Here is a 20000-nt window from a genome sequence, read left to right as displayed (position 1 = left end):
ATGGACTGATAGTCCCGCCCTAAATGACTGATAGCCCTGTCCTACAATGACTGATAGCTACACCCTAAATAATTGATAGCCCCACCTAATGAACTGAAAGCTCTGCCCTAAAGCACTGAAAGCACTGCCCTAAATTACTGATAGCCCCGCCCTAAAATTCTTAAAGCTCCACCCTAAAGCACTGAAAGCTCTGCCTAAATAGACTGATAGTTCCGCTCTAAGTGACTGATAGCCCTGCCCAGACTGTTGTGTTGCTTAGTTACAAGCCCTGTCAATCATCTCGACACATCATCCACATTTCTGTCATAATTAATTTCCTACAGTATTGTAGATTCAGCAGCTGCAGCAGGTTAATCTGCCATTCACGAGTCTTTCATGCAGAGAAATCTCCTCAGGTGTTTGCAGAATTCAGAAGTGACAAAACTTGATTTAAATATTCTCCAGAAGGTTAGATATTAATTAATGATCACTCAAACATCTTTACCAAATCGTCTCTACGTCTCACGTGTAAATTTTTGTAGTTGGTTTACAATTTTTACACATGTTTATAGTTCTAATTAAATTTACATATAAAGCGCAATGTATTGTGGGTAATATTAACGGTTAGAGTGTATGGAGGGTTCTACACTTTGAAACAGTCGACCATCTGGGCGTTCTGTTCAACATGCTACAGTTTGGGACACACTAACTAGATTGCTGAATACTGTTTAGTACAGGTAGTGTGCGAGTTGGGATGCAGCATTTGTTTGTGAAATGTATGTATGTTTTTGTTTGCGTGTATGCTTTTTCGTGTGTATGTGTGTGTGAGCACCTCTCCGGTCTGTCTGCGTGAGCGGCGTGGGATGTGCACTGGCGTGAGTCCCTGTGTCAGCTCCGTCATGGAGGTCAGTCCTCCTCTGCCGAACAGTATCAGCCCGTCTTCACTCCTGGTGCTGAAGGAGAGCGAGATCTCCGAGCCCACGGCAAATGACACCGGATTCAGCTCCATAAACCCGGCCCGTGGGAAACTCACTGTGTGCAGATTCTGACACACCAGAGGTAAAGAAACACAAACACATAAACACAAACAAGTCTGATCAGTGTGGAGGCTGCTGGATTAGATTGATGCATTCAGAAACACACATATTTATCACTTTATTTATCTGTTTTACAGAACCCGCCCCAAATGACTGATAGCCCTGCCCTAAATGACTGATAGCCATCCCCTAAAAGTACTAATAGCTCCACCCTAAGTGGCTGATAACTTGGCCCCAAATGATAGATAGCCCTGCCCTAAAGCACTAAAAGCTCCGCCCTAAAGCACTAAAAGCTCCGCCCTAAAGCACTAAAAGCTCCGCCCTAAAGGACTGAAAGCTCCCCCCCTAAATGATTGATAGCCCTGCTCTAAAAGGACCGATAGCTCCACCTTAAATAACTGATAGCCCCGCCTCAAATACCATATAGCCCCGCCCTAAAGCACTGACAGCTCCACCTCAAATGACTGATAGCCTTGGACTAAAAGGACAGATAGCTCCACTCCAAAGGACTGATAGCTCCGCCCTAAGTTATTGATAGCTCCGCCCTAAAGCGCTGAAAGCTCCGCCCTAAAACACTGATAGCCCTGCCCCAAATGACTGATAGCTCTGCTAAAATGATTAATATCTCTGCCATAAATGACTGATAACCCCACCCCAAATACAGAATAGCCCTGCCCTAAAACACTGAAAGCTCTGTCCTAAAGCACTGACAGCGCTGCCCTAAAAGACTGATAGCCTCGCCCTAAAAAGGCTGATAGTCATGCCCTAAAAGGGCTGATAGCCCTGCCCTAAAAGAACTAACAACTCCACCCTAAAGTATTGATAGCTCTGCCCCAAAGTACTAATAGCTCTACCACAAATTACTGATTGCTACTCCCTAAAGCACTGAAAGCTCCACCTTAATGGTCTGATAGCACTGTCCTAAATGACTGAAAGCCCCACCCTAAAGAACTAAAAGCTCCGCCCTAAAGCACTGAAAGCACTGCCCCAAATTACTAATAGCTCCGCCCTAAAGCACTGAAAGCTCTCCCTAAATAGACTGATAGCCCTGCCCTAAATTACTGATAGCCCCGTTCCAATGAAAGGTTAGCTCCGCCCTAAAGAACTGAAAGCTCTCCCCTTAAGCACTGAAAGCACGGCCCTAAATGACTGATAGCTCCGCCCTAAATGATTGATAATCGTGCCCTAATTGACAGATAGCCCTGCCCTAAAGCACTGAAAGCTTCGCCTTGAAGGACTGAAAGCACTCCCCTAAAGGACTGACAGCCCCGGCCTAAATGGTGGATAGCCCCGCTCTAAAGGCCTTCCATGTAACCAGAAGTGAAGAAGTGGGAAGCAAGGTTATGGTATTTTATTTTACAAAATAACGCATGTTGTCTTCAGGGAGGGAGATAATAATAATCAGTTGTCTAACTGTACCTCAATGGAGCAGCCTTTGGTCAGTCCTGTGTAATCTGGACTGCTCAGCAGATTATATGGCGTTCGGGAGACCTCGATATCCTTCATACAGCCAGAAAACCTCTTCAAAACCACCTCTGACCTGCAAAAAGATGTAAAACAAAGAAACTCATGCAATCAACAGGCTTAAGATTACATTGCAGAAATTCAAATCCACAAGCTCCGTCTGGGAAAGCTAGGTTGGAAAGCAGGGGGCACCCAACCTGCAATCTGTGTGGGTCCTAATGCCCCAGTATAGTGACAGGGACTCTATACTGCTCAGTGAGCGCCGTCTTTCGCATGAGATGAGGTACTGACTTTCTGTAGGCATTAACTTTGGTGTTTAACCCCGACATCATGGCCAAATTTGCCCACAGGCCTGTGTCCATCATGGCCTCCTAACCATCCCCATATCATATCTGGCTTCATCACTCTGTCTCCTCTCCACCAATCAGCTGGTGTGCGGTCTGCCACAATATGGCAGCTATCCTTTTTCTCATGACACAATTTTTTTTAACCTCTCAGGTTTTGCAATGTCCTGAATTTTCATTGCCAATCTTAAGCCAATTGTAATCGTTTAAGCCTTCTTTCCGCTGTACACGACAAGCGATAAACCGGAAGTCAACCATTTCCATTGGAGAGTAGTCCAGGAGCTGCGTGGATATCCGTTCATCTACGTGTGCGGAAAATTCGGATGCACGACAAAATTGAAAATTCTCTGCGACTGCCACAAGGGGGCGTATTCCGACAGTCGTGTCCGTGGCTGCATCCGAAACCGCCTACTACTCAGTAGGTACTGCATTTGAATTTAAACATACTACTCGGCCGTTAGAAATGTACGTTCTATACAGAAATGGGAGCAGTATGAATGGAAGTCGGACGTACTACATCCGCCATTTTGTCATGGTCACATGACCTACCTGCGTCAGTTGCGTCGCTTTACTCCCATTCATGAATTCTCTTGCGAGGCATCATGGAAGAGCGCAGCGTGCATGGTATGCGCACTTTAGAAACTCGCCGGAAGTCATCCAGGTACTTCTCGCATAACGATTTTCGAATTTAGACATACTACTCGGCTCGCTTACTGATTTTAGCGAACTGTATAGTAAGAAAGTATGCGGTTTCAGACGTAGCCCAAATCTCGTGTGCAGTGGAAAGGCAGCTTTTGATAACCCTTTTTTGGTTTAATGTAGAATTTCCTCAACCAACGCAGAGCCCGGGGGACCAGAGTGAGTGCTCAGACTTGCCCCCCCCGATCCCCAAAACATATTTCTAAAAGTGCTGTTGACTTGACATTTTCGTCAGAGGTCAGAACCAACTAAATTTCTCCATACATACAAACAAAACAAATCTAGATAGAAATTAAGTTGTGTGCAAAAAAGCTTAAATGATACAGGAAAAAGGTATTGAACACATGAAGAAAGCAAGGAGTAAATATGCATGGAAAGCCCAGTCAGCAGCTAAAATCTCTCAGTATTATTCTCATGTCAATACCAGATGATTAAAGTGAAGACCAGGGTGGATATTTCAGCAACACAATGATCACAAAAACTCTCAGCTGTGTTCAGAAAAGAAAATAAAGCTGCTAGAATGGCTCAGCCAATCACCTGACTGAATGCGTTGAAAATAAGACTCAAGAACAGAAGTAAGATGCCAGTAAGTTACTGTAAATCCTACAGGAGATGGTTAACTGTAAATTATGCTTCTCCACTATACACTTCTCCACACCTGTATTTTCCAGCTTTGGGCAATCCTCCGAAAAATATGCGCTCGTTGTCTCGCAGGTTAAGGCCTGTAGCGCCCCCTGGTGACGCCATCAGCAGCCGCTCATTCTCATTAGTGTCCATGTTGACGATGGTGATGGTGGCTGATCACACAGGAAAGAGGAAGAGGAATTACAGACGCTTGTAAGACATTCTCACACTGATACTGACCTGGAGTCAAAAAGGCTGATTAATGCTAAAACCATGCTAGTTACATGCTAATTCATGATAACAACATGATAATTCATGCTAGAAACATGCTAACAACATGCTAATTCATGTTGAAATCATGCTAACAAAAAGTTGATTCAAGAATCTCATTAACAAAATGCTAATTCATGCTCCAAACATGCAAACAGCATGCTAATGTATGTAAAAAACATGTTAACAAAATGCTAATTTATGCTAAATACATGCAAATTTATGCTAAAACATGTTCGAAACATGCTAAATAATGTTGAAAACATGTTAACAATGTGCTGATTCATGTTGGAATCATGCTAACAACATGCTAATTTATGTTAGAAACATATTAACAACATGGTAATTCATACTAGAAACATGCTACATATCTCAAGCCACCATAAAGTTATTCCCCAAATTTATTATCTAGTTGACATATAAACCACTGTTCTGATGTTTTCTGAACACACACATGCTAACAGTATTGCATGTCTCCTTAAAGTTAAAACACACACTCGGGTGTGTATCGTTAAGTGTGCAGGTAAGTGACGCGTGTGAAGAAAAAGAGGTGTTTTGCTGTGATCTCTGTACCTTCTTTCTTTATGCGGGACATGGTGAAGGACTTCCACTTGCCGTCGTTATAGCGTTTATCACTGATGATGGAGCCGGTGCCAGAGCCCAGATCATAACTCACTTTCAGCCTGCCATCACTCAGTTCAGCACTCATGAAGTCTTTCTGCTCACACACACACACACACACACACACACACACACACACACACACACACACACACACACACACACACACACACACACACAAATATACAAATGAGTGACTGAAAGAATGAGTGGATGAATGAATGAATGAATGAATGAATGAATGAATGAATGGTTAAAATAATGACTTGATGAATGGATGAAGGAATATTTGAATGAATGGATGGATGAATGAGTGAATGAATGGATGATATAATGAATAAGTGAGTGTGTGTGTTAATGAATGAATGAATAAATGAGTGAGAGAGTGAATGAATGGATGGCTGTATGAGTGAGTGGATAGATGGATGAATGAAAAATACAAATGGATGAATGAAAGGATGATTGAGTTATGGCATGAATGAGTAAGTGGGTGAATAAATAAATTAATTGATGAATGAATGAGTGAGTGAGTGAGTGAGTAAGCGGATGGAAAGGTGGGTGAGTGGCTGGATGAATGGGTGAGTGGATAGATGAATGAATAAAAGAGTAAGTGAGTGAACGAATGATTGAATGAGTGGATGGATGAATGAATGAATGAATGAATGAATGAGTGGATGGGTGAGTGAGTGAAGGAGAGACCGATGGTTGGGTGAGTGGCTGGATAAATGGGTGAGTGGATGGATGAATAAATAGATGAATTAATGATTGAGTGGGTGAACGAACAAATGAGTGAGGGAGTGGATGGATGAATGATTAAATGAATGGATGAAAAAAATGAGTGAATGAATGAATGAACAAATGAATGAGTGAGTGAATGAATGAATATACATTGTCAACATTTGAAGTGGATCAAAAAGTATGGTCAAAATTGTCCAAGAAAAGACAAGAATGTTTGTTGTTCAATAGTTTTAGATAATTACATTTTTGATTGACTTCAAATGTTGACAAATCTGACCAATCAAATGCTCTTTAGTATCTGACATGCACCGCCCCCTTCTTCTCATTGGCTTTTCAATTGATTCCGTTTAGCTTTACCATTTCACTGTGAAAAAAAAAACTAAACACCATTGGCTGTTTTTTTCAAGGGGGGGGGGGGGTACTCTATGCCCTTCCCTCTCTTCATGATTCTGTTGAGATTGTCTAACGTCCAATAAAAATGCAGGTTTTACGAGAACGTTAAATTAAACAGCCAATACTATAGTCAGATCAAGGTTTTGTGTCTAATAGTTTCTTTTTGTGGCAAGCAGTAATAAGCAGGATAATGTACATCCAGCCGGCGGTAAATCATTGGCGGGTGTTTCACCAAACCCTTGAGCATGTGTGTGTGTGTGCGGTATAAGTGTGCTGTTACCATGTCTTTGGTGACGAAGTACATGATGACGGAGTGTGTGGAGAAGGTGCGAAACTTGAACATGACAGTGGAGACATTTGGGTTCCACCTGGTGGGGCGACTGACGGACGCATAACCATCTCCATCAAACTGAACCGTTCCTTCAGTGTCTGCAGGCTGAGGACTAAACACACACACACATGTACAGAAGTGTATTTTCCCATCTTAGTGAGGACATAGCACAGATTTCCAATTTATATCAAGCTAATGGTATTTTTATGCCCTAAACAAACATTTTAGATACTAACAAATACACTTTTTTAAACAGGGGGAACCAGAAAAATGTCAACACTACTGGGCTCTTTTGATATTTCACTTTACTGTAGGATGTACAGGGTGGGCCATTTATATGGATACACCTTAATAAAATGGGAATGGTTGGTGATATTAGCGTCCTGTTTGTGGCACATTAGTATATGTGAGGGGGGCAAACATTTCAAGATGGGTGGTGACCATAGTGGCCATTTTGAAGTCGGCCATATTGGATCCAACCTTTGTTTTTTCAATAAGAAGAGGGTCATGTGACATGTCAAACTTACAGGAAATTTCACAAGAAAATCAATGGTGTGCTTGGTTTTAATGTAACTTTATTATTTCATGAGTTATTTACAAGTTTCTGACCACTTATAAAATGTGTTCAATGTGCTGCCCATTGTGTTGGATTGTCAATGCAACCCTCTTCTCCCACTCTTCACACACTGATAGCAACACCGCAGGAGAAATGCCAACACAGGCTTCCAGTATCCGTAGCTTCAGGTGCTGCACATCTTGCATCTTCACACCATAGATAATTGCCTTCAGATGACCCCAAAGATAAAAGTCTAAGGGGGTCAGATCAGGAGACCTTGGGGGCCATTCAACTGGTCCACGATGACCAAACCACTTTTCAAGAAACTGTTCATCTAGGAATGCTCGGACCTGACACCCTGCACCATCTTGCTGGAAAAACTTCAGTGCATAAAGAGGGAAACACATCATCATGTAGCACTGAAAAATATCCAGTGACCTTGAGGTTTCCATTGATAAAGAATGGCCACACTATCTGTGTTGTCTATGGTGTGAAGATACAAGATGTGCAGCACCTGAAACTACGGATACTGGAAGCCTGTGCTGGCATTTCTCCTGTGGTGTTGCTATTAGTGTGTGAAGAGTGGGAGAAGAGGGTTGCATTGACAATCCAACACAATGGGCAGCACATTAAACACATTTTATAATGAAAGAATAATGTTTTGTTAAAACCAAGCACACAATTGTTTTTCTTGAATAATTTCCAATAAGTTTGACGTGTTACATGACCCTCTTTCTATTGAAAAAACAAAAGTTGGATCCAATATGGCCGACTTTAAAATGGCCACCATGGTCACCACCCATCTTGAAATGTTTGCCCCCTCACATATACTAATGTGCCACAAACAGGACGCTAATATCACCAACCATTCCCATTTTATTAAGGTGTATCAATATAAATGGCCCACCCTGTACATCATCCTGCATTTTCCTCTCATTACACATACACGTGTGCACACAAATGCACATACACACTGACACACACAATCATGCAGACACACAAACAAAGACATGCACACACCTACATACACGTGTGCACAAATACATACACACCTACAGACACATGCAAACACAAACCTATTTACACTGACTCATATACACACACAAGCACACATACATGCACACAAGAAGACACACACACACTCAAGCATGTCGTTTGGTGTGTTGTTGGCTCACCTGACAACACATCCAGCACAGTCCCCGTCTCTCTCTCTGTAGTTCCAGAGGCCGATGGGCTTTCCATCCAGAGACGTCTCACCCATACAGCCTGAGAATGTGGTGGTTTTCACAGCATCTGCTTTCTACACACACACACACACACACACACACACAGACACATATACACAAAGAACTGAAATGTATTTCACATTTGCACAAATTTCTAAATAAATATTTAAAACACACTGACACCGTGGTACTTTTTAATTTTAACAGGACATGGCTTGAGCTGTAGTAAAAATGCAATATCACACTCACAACACAGCGGTATGGCTGTATATCAGCACTGCTGTGATTACCTACAGCACTCGGCCTGCAGTGCTGATACACAATCGCAGTGTTATGAGCTTGATATTGCTCATGTATGTGTACTGGAAAACTAAACACTAATGAAGCAGAGCTGTGGATTGCTGTAGTCTCACCTTCACTGATCCCAGCATGCCTCCGACAAACAGGTAAGCGTTCTGGTCCACGTCCAGCACAGTGTAGGTCTCCGGTGCTTTTGCACTTCTGAGTGAAGGTAAGATGCCTGTTTTGGGTCCCTCGAGCGCACGGACTGAGATACTGCCGTTCAGACCAATACTGCACAACAGTAAGACCAATGTTTAATCATATAATTGAATAATAGCAATACGGGACAACACCAACAGGACAATAGAGTGGAGGAACTATGACATCAATTTGTATGCAAAAACCAGGAAGCGAGTTAGCATTTTAGCCGTTCCGGTTCCCTCATCCCAAAGTCAATGGGTTTTTTGAATGGGGTTTCAGTAAAATCGCTTAAATAAGGTTCGTGGCTAACACAAACTCAAGATACTTTCACGCTTTCTTCTACGACATAAATTACATCAGTTAAAGCACACTTTTGATTTTTTAAATCGGTTATGCTTCTTTAAAAAGACTATCAAGTTGCTAAATGGGACTGCCGGCGGTGCCGGAGACATTATACGTCATCGAGCTGATCTGGTCAGGAGCGCAGCTCGCTTGTGTTGGGTGTTTGGATTTGTCTGTGATTTAAGTATTTGAATAGTTTTATAGTTAGGCGAGGCAGTGGCGCAGTAGGTAGTGCTGTCGCCTCACAGCAAGAAGGTCGCTGGTTCGAACCTCGGCTCAGTTGGCGTTTCTGTGTGGAGTTTGCATGTGCTCCCTGTGTTCGCGTGGGTTTCCCCCACAGTCCAAAGACATGCGGTGCAGGTGAATTGGGTAGGCTAAATTGTCCGTAGTGAATGATGCTGTGTTCACACCAGACGCGGAACGCGCGGATAAATCGCGCTATTTCCGCGTAAAAAAAATTTTCCGCGAACATTTGAGGTTACTTGCTTCATTCGTGCGTCAAACCTCGCTTCATTCGCCTGTCAAAACAGACGCGGATTTGCGTGATGGGCAGGGCTCTGTCAGCCCGAAGACTCTAGCTTCATAGCTAAATGGCTAACATGGATTTTATGAAGAAAATAATAGTGTTTATGTGCTTTATGAAGACTGAAAAACAGCGTCGATACGTTTAGGACCGTGTCTGAGTCCACTACATGCTTTCAGAGGTGCATCCAGCTCTTTAAGCTCATAAACTCCTCCAGAAACTTAACTTGGATGATGGAGGCTTTCAGCGGTGCTTCTGACTGAGCCAAGCCGAGTTTGATGACAACAGGTTCTACGTCACAATCACGCCCCCACAAGGGCATGCTTCTGATTGGTTAACGCGGCGCGAATGTACGCTCAAGTTTAGATTTTCGAACTCGAGAGATTCGCGCAAAACGCTTGTTAAGCACGTCAAACGGGTAAAACGCTCAATTCGCCCCGCGCCATTCACGTAATTTGAGTTCACTGTAGAGTTTAAACATTACATTTTATTACATTGTTTACCTATTATATTGTTGTTCTATCCAGTTTTGTTGTATTTTGAAACTACTGCTATTCAGCAATGTTTAAACTGTACTGTAATTTTACATTTTAGAAAAGATGAAGCATGAATAGTCCTCACTTTAGATTAGGTCACAAAACTGCATGAAGTTAAGTTAATAAAGCATTTATAACATATTAGTAAACTATTAGTATATGCCTGAATAATAAGACATAAACGTTGATTTCAATAGTTTATTAATAGTTTACTAACTCATTCTGAATGATCCTAAAAACCCTCAACTACTCTTAAATACAAATGGCTTGTAAATAATGCGATAATTAATTTAGTAATGAAAAATAAATCATTTACGAAGTATGAAAATACAGTTATTAAGCACATTTTAAATGTGGTTATAAGTCAAGAACAGAGCATTTGTAGCTGCAGTTATAAACTGCTTACTAACGTTTATTAATGTAGAGTTAATGCTTAACAGATGATGAATTCACTATTTGTTAATGCTTTATAAATGATTTATAGTGTGTAGTTATTATAAAGTGTTACCCTGATTTCTTTTGTCTTTGCCATGATGACTGTACAGATATTTGACTAGATATTTAGTAAGATACTAGTGTTCAGCTTAAAGTGACAGTAAAAGGTTTAACTTAGCTTCGATTAATTGGGCAAGACATTGTAAAATGAGTGTTTGTTCTGTAGACAATTGAAAACAAATATTGCTTAAGGTGGCTAATAATATTGACCTTAAAATGCTTTAAAAAGCTGCTTTTATTCTAGACAAAATAGAACAAATAAGACTTTCTCCAGAAGAAAAGATATTATAGGAAATGCTGTGAAAAATCCTTGCTCTGTTAAACTTTATTTGTGAAATAATCGAAAAAGAAAAATATATTAAAATGGAGGGCGAATAACTCTGACTTCAACCATATTTTGAAAAGAATAAAAATTTCACCAGAGGGTGAATATACGGTATCTTGTTTTATGGATGGCTAATGGATGATAAAACGCTGAATGAACATGTGTGAATGATTTGCAGCGGTGCAGTTTTCAGCTCATGCTGTGTGTGACCTCTTGAATTACCGTGAGGCTTCGATTCGGTGCCAGTTTCCATCGTTGATGATCAGATCTGGATATTCCACTCGGCCGACCCCTGACCCCACATCCCACAGGAAGTTCACCTTCCCCTTACGCATCTCGATGGCCAAGAAATCCACCTACACACACACACACAATCAGTGAATGCAGAGCTACACAAACAGGACTTCTTGAGCTCTGATTATTTCTTTCTCTTAGCCTCGGGCAGCAGATGTTTATTAGCGGCTGTGGAGGAAAATGCTGTCATCGACTCCAGAGCAAACCTGTATTTTACCATTCTGTCCTCTTTAAAGGGGTGGTCCAGAGTGTATTTTTAAGGCTTGGTTGTGTTTATGGGGTGCAAAACAATGTGTGCTCATGCTTCATTTGTAGAAAATCACCTTATTTTTTTGATTATATACTGCTACTCAGCTAACATATTTACAAATATCAGACAAATTTAATAAACTAAAATAGCTGTAGTGTGAATGAGTGTGTATGGGTGTTTCCCAGTACTGGGTTGCATCTGGAAGGGCATCCGCTGTGTAAAACATATGTTGGAATAGTTGGTGGTTCATTCCGCTGTGGCGGCCCCTAATGAACAAAGGGACTAAGCTGAAGGAAAATGTTGAATGAATGTTGACCCTGCTGAAAAAAACAGCTTAAACCAGCCTAGGCTGGTTGGCTGGTTGACCAGGCTGGTTTTAGAGGGGTTTTGGCCATTTCCAGGCTGGTTTTCAGCCATTTCCAGCCTGGTCTTAGCTGGTCAGGCTGGGAGATGACCAGCTAAAACCAGCTTGACCAGCTTAGCCAGGCTGGGAGCCCAGCCAAACCCAGCTATGTCCAGCTTAAACCAGGCTGATCAAGCTGGTTTTAGCTGGATTTAGCTGGTCATTTTCCAGCCTGACCAGCTAAGACCAGGCTGGAAATGGCTGGAAACCAGCCTGGAAATGGCCAAAACCCCTCTTAAACCAGCCTGGTCGACCAGCTAAAACCAGCTAACCAGCCTAGGCTGGTTTAAGCTGGATTTTTCAGCAGGGGACAGTGTACTGCAGAGCTGTGTACACCTGAATCTGAACAGTTTGACACTCACGTATTTGGCGGATCCCAGGTAGAAGAGCAGGTTATCGGCAGCGAGGGTCTTGAGGTGGAGGATGATGGTGTTGTAGCGGCCCTTCTTGATCTCTGGCCGGTAGGTGCGGATGCAGTCTCCACCGGACGACACAGACACCTTAATCTGCGGTTCACAGGACATGCTTAACATTGTTAACACCACACAAAAATGAAGTCTGATGGCCCGATTTCATAGATATATACACTAGATATCGCATAGGGACCCTGAGCATGCGTCAATAGCGCCGCCACATTGGTACAGTGCTCCCAGGACAAGTGTCATTCAACCGCACAGTGTTATTACGTGAAGATGCACTTTAGCGCTGTCTACGGGTGTAGTAACGAGCAAACAAAGAAAACAAAGCACAAAGGCAGAACATTTCATAGGTAAGATTAAAAAATTTTTCTGTTTTTGGATGTTCTGAACTTTTGTGCTAATCAGGTAACGTTATTGATGATAACAGTCACTTACTGCATTCACCATACGGCAAGGCAGCTCCAACTCGCACTAAACACTCGGCTTATGCTAGTTTTGCTGAATAAAATCAGCAAACAATGCAAAAGAAATATGACAATGAGATGCTGCGCTGCCAGAAACTTGTATTATTGTCGCCTAACGTTAGTGAAAGAGTCATTCGGGGGATTCATTCACAAACGAATCGCTCCCTCCGTCAGTATGAGAAGTGAAAGCAGGAGAGGAGCTGTGTTCAGGACATGATTAGATCAGATTTAACAGGGAGGGTGGAAAGTACATTTCTGTACACACAAACACCAGCTTCTTGTCAGGAATGCCCGTGCGGTCACTGATCCATCAATGTAGAAAAGTGATGTAAAATTATAAGTTTCGTAATTAGAAAAAAAAATTGCATACTAACATCCAGGAAAACTCCCGATCACAGATATATGTGTATATGTGTATATCTCTGGCTTTGGATGGCCACAGTCCTCCACTGTAACTTGGTCCCGCATTCAATTCAAAGGAGCGCTACCCTGTACCAAGATGGCGGCGCTATTGACGCATTCCGTCCAATAGACAACAATAGGCCAGGCGACATCTAATGTAAATATCTATGGCCCGTTTCCACTGAGTGGTATGGTACGGTTTGGTTTTATGGCCGTTTCCACTGTCAAAAAGCGTACCGAACCAAACTGTACCGTACCACTTTTTTTCAGCACCATTTCGAAAGGGTACCAAACGGGAGAAAGAGTACCAAAAGGTGGATCTACACGCGCAGCCGAATCGGTTAGAGATACGTCACGAGCTCGTGGAGCTACACACAATGTAAACAAAGGATCCGCCATGTTTTTTTAAAACAAAGCCGAGACATTACATGAAAATACTACATGCATTTAATAACGAGCCATGGATGACCCGGGCTCAAACAAACCTTGTCGTCGTCTTGATGAACAGACACAAAGCCAAGAAGAAAAATCTGCCGTGTCCTGTAGTTGTTTTACGAGCCTGTCTAAAAGTGCGAGTGTATTTGCTTTCTTCTGGGAGCTTGCGATCGCTTCTATATATGATATGACGAACTTCTTGAGCTGATGATAATAGCTTGTGTGTGATTACTGAAGTGTCTCCGTCATTTGATCTATTCAGGAAAAAGGACAAGCGCGAGAATGAAGCGAGAGTGAAACGCGAAAAAAAAGAGAAGCCGTCAAAACACAGGAGCAAAATTGTTTTAGCGACCTAATCATGAACAAACTGCCATGTTTATCTTCGCCTTTTGAACTAATATGAACAAGGAATGACAGAATGACTCTCTAACAGGGCTTACATGTGCTGGTGAAGATTACAGACACAGATGAGAGGTTTGCGCTGACTGCTGGCTATATTGCGTGTGTTTTTGAACTCAAATAAGTACTAAATGTCTGCTGTGTGTAGTTTTTCCGTAATTAATAATATATCGTAGACTGTAAGAGGCTGTATGTGTTCATATATGGTGCATTTATGTATCTATTTCGCACTGTCATTGATCAGCAGCTATAATCAACTCATGTTCATAGAAAGGTTAGTAATAAACATTTATAAACAAGTATTTATGTGTATAAAGCATCTGTTTTGTGAGAAGTGCTGCTCATTATGATATGTGAACGACCCGTACAGCTTTACTGTAGACATTTATTTGAGCGAGCATGACGTTGACTGAAACTTTCTGCCGTACACCACGCCCACCAAAAGGGTACCCTTTGTGGTGGAAACGCAAGCCTGATAAAGGTGACCCGTACCGACCCGAACCGTACCCTACTGTACCAGTCAGTGGAAACGAGGCATGATTGTGTCCACCAGAAACAGCCATAAAAATATTGTGTGTTTTTATTTGTAGAGAGGCCTGTGGGTGTCAGTATTGCTCACGAGTGCTCAGCGCAGTACTCACAGAGTTGGCCTGCTTGCGTGCCTGGTTGATGAGTTCTTTAATCTGCGAGATGTTTTTCTTCAGGTTGTCCTGCAGCTCCTGAATGGGCTTCAGCTTCTCCATCAGCCTGTCGGCTTCATTCTCCAGATCCTTCACTTTGGCGCCTGCTGCATGAACTACAGACACCATCGCACACATTAAGCCCAGCAAACCAGAAATCCAGAGTCAAACACACATGGCATTAGGAACATGCTCCATAGCGTAGATGTAAATAGCTACGTTTCCATCCAAAGATGCCAATAAAAATGTAACATCACATAAAAGATTTGAGAATAAAGCAGCGTTTCCAGTCAATGAGAAACAAAAGAAAAGAAAATCATCACTTCCTGATAAACTGGAGCAAATATTGATCAGAGAAGTGTAGTTTAGTGTGTTTGGAGAAGCCACTGTGGTGTTTTGTTCTTCTGTAATAAATGAGTTGCGCCTCAGAAGACAAAGACAAACGCAATGAACGCAATGCGGTGGCGTGAGACGTCTTTGGGAGCGCAAAGAGATGCTCAAGACAGTTCTGGAGGGAGCAATAATAAAATTATACTGAAGCATGGTGATGACGAACTAAAGCTGTGTTCACATCACACGCAGAATGCGTAAATAAATCCTGCTATTCGCGTGTAAATAGAAGCGTGTACATTTTGAGTTTACTCCATTCGCGTGTCAAATTCGCTGAGCAATAGACACGGATTCCCGTCATGGGCAGGGCTTCTGTCTGCCCGGTGACTCTAGCTTCATTGTTAAATGGCTAACATGAGTTTTATTGAGAGAATAACTGTGTTTATGTGCTTTTTGAAGGCTGAAAAACAGCGTCAATTTGTTTGGAGCCGTGTCTGAGTCCACTACATCCTTTCAGAGGTGCGCCCAGCTCTGTGAGTTTATCAACTCCTTCAGAAACTTAACCTGGATGATGGAGGCTTTCAGCATTGCTTCTGACTGAGCTGAGCCCAGTTTGATGAACTGTTGTCGTGTGTGCAGGAGTATTTTCCCCCGAGACACCAACAACAGGCGCCACGTCATAATCACGCCCCCACATGAGTGAGCTCCTGATTAATTAATGCGGCGCGAATGTTCGCTGAAGTTCAAATTTTCGACCTCGAGCGTTTCGCGCTAAACGCGATTTGTGCATTAAATGCGTCAATAACGCAAAACGATCAACTTGCGCCGCTTCATTCGCGCTGCCAGGTTGTCTATTCGTGTCTTTGCATAGACTTAACATGTAAATCACCCGCGATTGACACTTCTTCCGCATCTGGAGTAAACGCAGCATAACAGTCGTTACTTCTTTCTCATGTACTACAATTTTAATATTCAAACTATATTGTCATTTTCTGCTATTTATATTATTTTTTAAAACATAATCACATGATTATTTTTATGCACATGATGAAATTTTTTCAGTAAATGTGTTTTGATCGTACAGTTGAAGTCAGAATTATTAGACCCCCTGTATATTTTCCTCAAATCCTGCTTAACGAAGGACACATTTCTAAACATATTAGTTTTAATAACCGATTTCTTTTATCTTTGCCATGATTACAGCACATAATATTTGAATAGATATTCTTCAAGAGACTAGTATTCAGCTCAAAGTGACATTTCAAAGCTTAATTAGGTTAATTAGACATGTTAGGGCTATTAGGCAAGTCATTGTAGAACAGTGGTTTATTTTTTAGACAATCCAAAAAAAAATGTACAATACCTAACAAAAGTCTTGTGGCCTATCCAAGTTTTAGGAACAGCAAATAATAACTTTACTTCTAGTTGATCATTTGGTATCAGAAGAGGCTTATATAAAAGGCAAAGGCCTCTAGATTACACTTATTGGACCAAAATAAAATATGATCATGCCTTGATTGCTAATGATTTAATTAGGACAGTAAGATCTGACTCTGCTCAGACTAAAGTCTCATCACTGAACAGAAATAATGTCCAGTATAGAATATAAAGTCCTGCTGCAGTGGAGACAGAATGAATATTGTGTCTGACTCCATCATGAGCTTGGAGGACTGCATCCATACATCTCTGCACTGACTCAAATCACTGATTAATAAAGTCATCTGGAATGGCAAAGAAAGCGTTCAGCAGGACTCCCAGAGCTCATCAAGATCCTTTGGATTCATCTTCAACACCTCCTCCTTCATCTTACCCCAGACATGCTCAATAATGTTCATGTCTGGTGACTGGGCTGGCCAATCCTGGAGCACCTTGACCGTTTTTGCTTTCAGGAGCTTTGATGTGGAGGCAGAAGTATGAGCAGGAGCGCTATCCTGCTGGAGAATTGTCCCTCTCCTGTGGTTTGTAATGTAATGGGCAGCACAAATGTCTTGATACCTCAGGCTGTTGATGTTGATCATCCACTCTGCACATCTCTCGCATGCCCCCATACTGAATGCAACCCCAAACCATGATTTCTCCTTCACCAAACTTGACTGATTTCTGTGAGAATCTTGGGTCCATGTGGGTTCCAGTAGGTCTTCTGCAGTATTAGTGATGATTGGGATGCAGATCAACAGATGATTCATAGGAAAAATCCACCTTCTGACATTCCCAAATGATCTAGAAGTCAAGGTGTTATTTGTAGCTCTTACAGCTGGGATCCACAACAAGACTTTTGTCAGGTAGTGTATAGCTTAAGGCAGGGGTGCTCAAACTCAGTCCTGGAGAGCCAGTGTCCTGCATATTTTAGTGCCAACACAATTAAACTGAACCAGCTAATCAAGCTCTTTCTAGGTGTACTAGAAACTTCCAGGCAGGTGTGTTGAAGGAAGTTGGAGCTAAACCATGCAGGACAACGTGTTTGGACACCCCTGGCTTAAGGAGTCTAATAATATTAGTATAAATAAATTAAAAACCGCTTTTATTCTAGCTGAAATAAAATTAATAAGCATTTCTACACAAGAAAAAATGTTTGAGGTAATACTGTGAATAATTTCTTTCTCAAATAAACATTGTTTGGGAAATATTTAAAAAAGATAATAGACTACAAACGTTGACTTTAGCTGTTGTTTACTTGCATTAAACAAAAAGTTGATCTTATTTAGATGTAAATAATTAAAATGCATACACATATTAATGTTTCCATCAATTTTTTTTGTTGGCATAGTCCAAAACATGCATATAAACGAGTGGATGGAAACACAGCTAATGACGGAGAATGAAAGGCTCTAAAACAAGAGAGAGACTAGAAAGGACTTCTCAAAGCAGGGAGAGAAAAAGGGACATGTTATATATCTGTCATTTGCAGCGTAGGAAGCCAAAGACACGGAGCTGTTATTTCAAAAGAGAAGATGAGAAGGGGGGAAAAAAACGCCAGAGTTTCCATCTGTAATTAGCTAAAGCGCTCATTAGGATAACAAGCTTAGTGAAGCTTTCAGAGGCTGCGTTTAATCCTGTCGGCCTGAAACAAAGAAGGGAGAAACGGCGCGGTGGGAAAACACACTCTCTCTCTCTGTGCATGCATAAAAGCACCATGCTGGAGCCTCGGGGAACCATTCACTCAGATGAAAGAAGGAGATCGTGTATACATACTTATTGCTGTTGACGTTCAAAATCAAATGAGGGGAGGGGGAAAAATAGGAAACAAGCATTTAAGTGATCTTGTAACACCAACATTTCAATTAAGCAATCAAATCCTGATGAAGCATGCAGCTGTTTGTCTCTACAGCGAGGGCTTTCGTACTGTTTTTCTCGGGGTCTTTGATCAGGTTGTTGGTTTTCCTGACGTCGTCCTCCAGCTTGTCGTAGTTTTTCTTCAAGCCCATCAGGTTGAGGTTCATGTCCTTCAGCCGATTCAGGACGTCCAGCGCCGTGTCGTTGGCTTCGGCCGCCTTCAGCTTAGTAGCCTGGATCTTCAGCGCCATATCTACCATCATACACAACACAAGGATGCCAGATTAATAAAAAACACTGTGTGCTTACTGTAAAAAGACTAACCCAAACTTAAAATTATAAGGCAACTTTGTGCACAGCTTTTGTTTTAGTTGACTCAACTTTTAACCCAAGCACTACACTTGACTCCATTTAAGTTGATTCATAAAAGAATTGCTCAGCAGCAAGTTGTCTTACAATTTTAAGTTGAGTCAGACGTGGCACGTGCATATAAATCCCACAATTCATTAGTAAATAGATGCGCAAACATTTTGAGTTTACTCGTTTAATTCACACGTCAAACTCACTTCACAATAGAAGTGGATTCGCATCATGGGCAGGGCTTCTGTCTGCCTGGTGACTAGCTACGTTGCTAAATGGATTTTATTGAGGGAGTAGCTGTGTTGATGTGCTTTAGGAAGGCTGATAAACAACGTATATTTGTTCGGCGCCATGAGTTTATCAACTCCTGCAGAAACTTTACAAGGATGGAAGCTTCCAGGGGTGCTTCTGACTTAACCAAGCCCAGTTTGATGAGCTGTTGTCCTGTGTCGGCAAGGATTTTCCCATGGGAAACCAACAACAGGCACTACGTCATAATCACACCCCTACAAGAGCAAGCTCATGATTGGTTAACGAGACAAGAATGTCCGCTGAAGTTTAGATTTTCCAACTCTCGCTGCTTCATTCGTGCCACCTCATGCACCGCAGGATGTCTATTTGCAAATGGGCCGGATATAGCCCATGTGTGGCCCTTGTCTTTAATTCAGATATGGGCCATTTCAGGACCGTCATACTTTGCTGTACTTGGGCCAAGGGAAAAGTTATTGCTGGACCAGAAAACATTTGCTATGTGGTACACCAAATATGGCTTCCAGACAATGGCCAAACATGGGCTGGATGTGGGGTTGGTGCGGTGGATGGCGGAGGGGTGTCACGGACGAAAGTGAGTGGGCTGGGGGTGTCATGGACAAACGTGAAGAGGATTGGGGAGTTGCGGAAGAAAGTGAAAGTGAACAGCGGATGGCGGAGGAGGGTGGTTGAGGAGGGGGATCGGTAAAATGAAGTAACTGATCAGATTTCAGAGGTGCCGGGACAAAATGTGTTCCGGCACAAATTAAGCCCTGCTGGTGACTCTAGCTTCATTGCTAAATGGCTAACATGGATATTATTGAGGGAGTATCTGTGTCGATGTGCTTTAGGAAGGCTGATAAACAGCGTATATTTGTTCGGCGCCATGAGTTTATCAACTACTTATCAACTTTACTAGGATGATGGAAGCTTCCAGGGGTGCTTCTGACTTAACCAAGCCCAGTTTGATGAGCTGTTGTCTGGTGTCAGCAAGAGCATTTCCCCTCGGGACACCAACAACAGGCACTACGTCATAATCACACCTCTACAAGAGCA

At 42.1% G+C, this 20000-nt stretch overlaps 1 protein-coding gene across 9 annotated transcripts in view; it reads right to left on the bottom strand.

The window, feature by feature from the left end:
• Positions 1 to 20000, bottom strand: part of lama2 (laminin, alpha 2) — a 262814-nt gene that overhangs the window by 28612 nt on the left and 214202 nt on the right. For all 9 annotated transcript variants that reach the window (XR_015945529.1, XM_087296269.1, XM_087296270.1 and 6 more), the window contains 11 exon segments: positions 18406 to 18588; positions 14694 to 14848; positions 12296 to 12439; positions 11209 to 11342; positions 8696 to 8855; positions 8232 to 8356; positions 6450 to 6612; positions 4991 to 5135; positions 4182 to 4320; positions 2436 to 2556; positions 812 to 1024 (listed from right to left, as the gene is read on the bottom strand). Coding sequence is in view for 8 of the 9 variants with exons in the window: in XM_087296269.1 (XP_087152395.1) it covers positions 812 to 1024; positions 2436 to 2556; positions 4182 to 4320; positions 4991 to 5135; positions 6450 to 6612; positions 8232 to 8356; positions 8696 to 8855; positions 11209 to 11342; positions 12296 to 12439; positions 14694 to 14848; positions 18406 to 18588 (1682 nt within the window). In the remaining variant the exon portion in view is untranslated.

The sequence above is a fragment of the Danio rerio genome, chromosome 20 (genome assembly GCF_052040795.2).
Source record: "Danio rerio strain M-AB ecotype USA chromosome 20, GRCz13ab, whole genome shotgun sequence".
NCBI lineage: Eukaryota > Metazoa > Chordata > Actinopteri > Cypriniformes > Danionidae > Danio > Danio rerio.
This window is presented reverse-complemented; position numbering and strand designations above follow the sequence as displayed.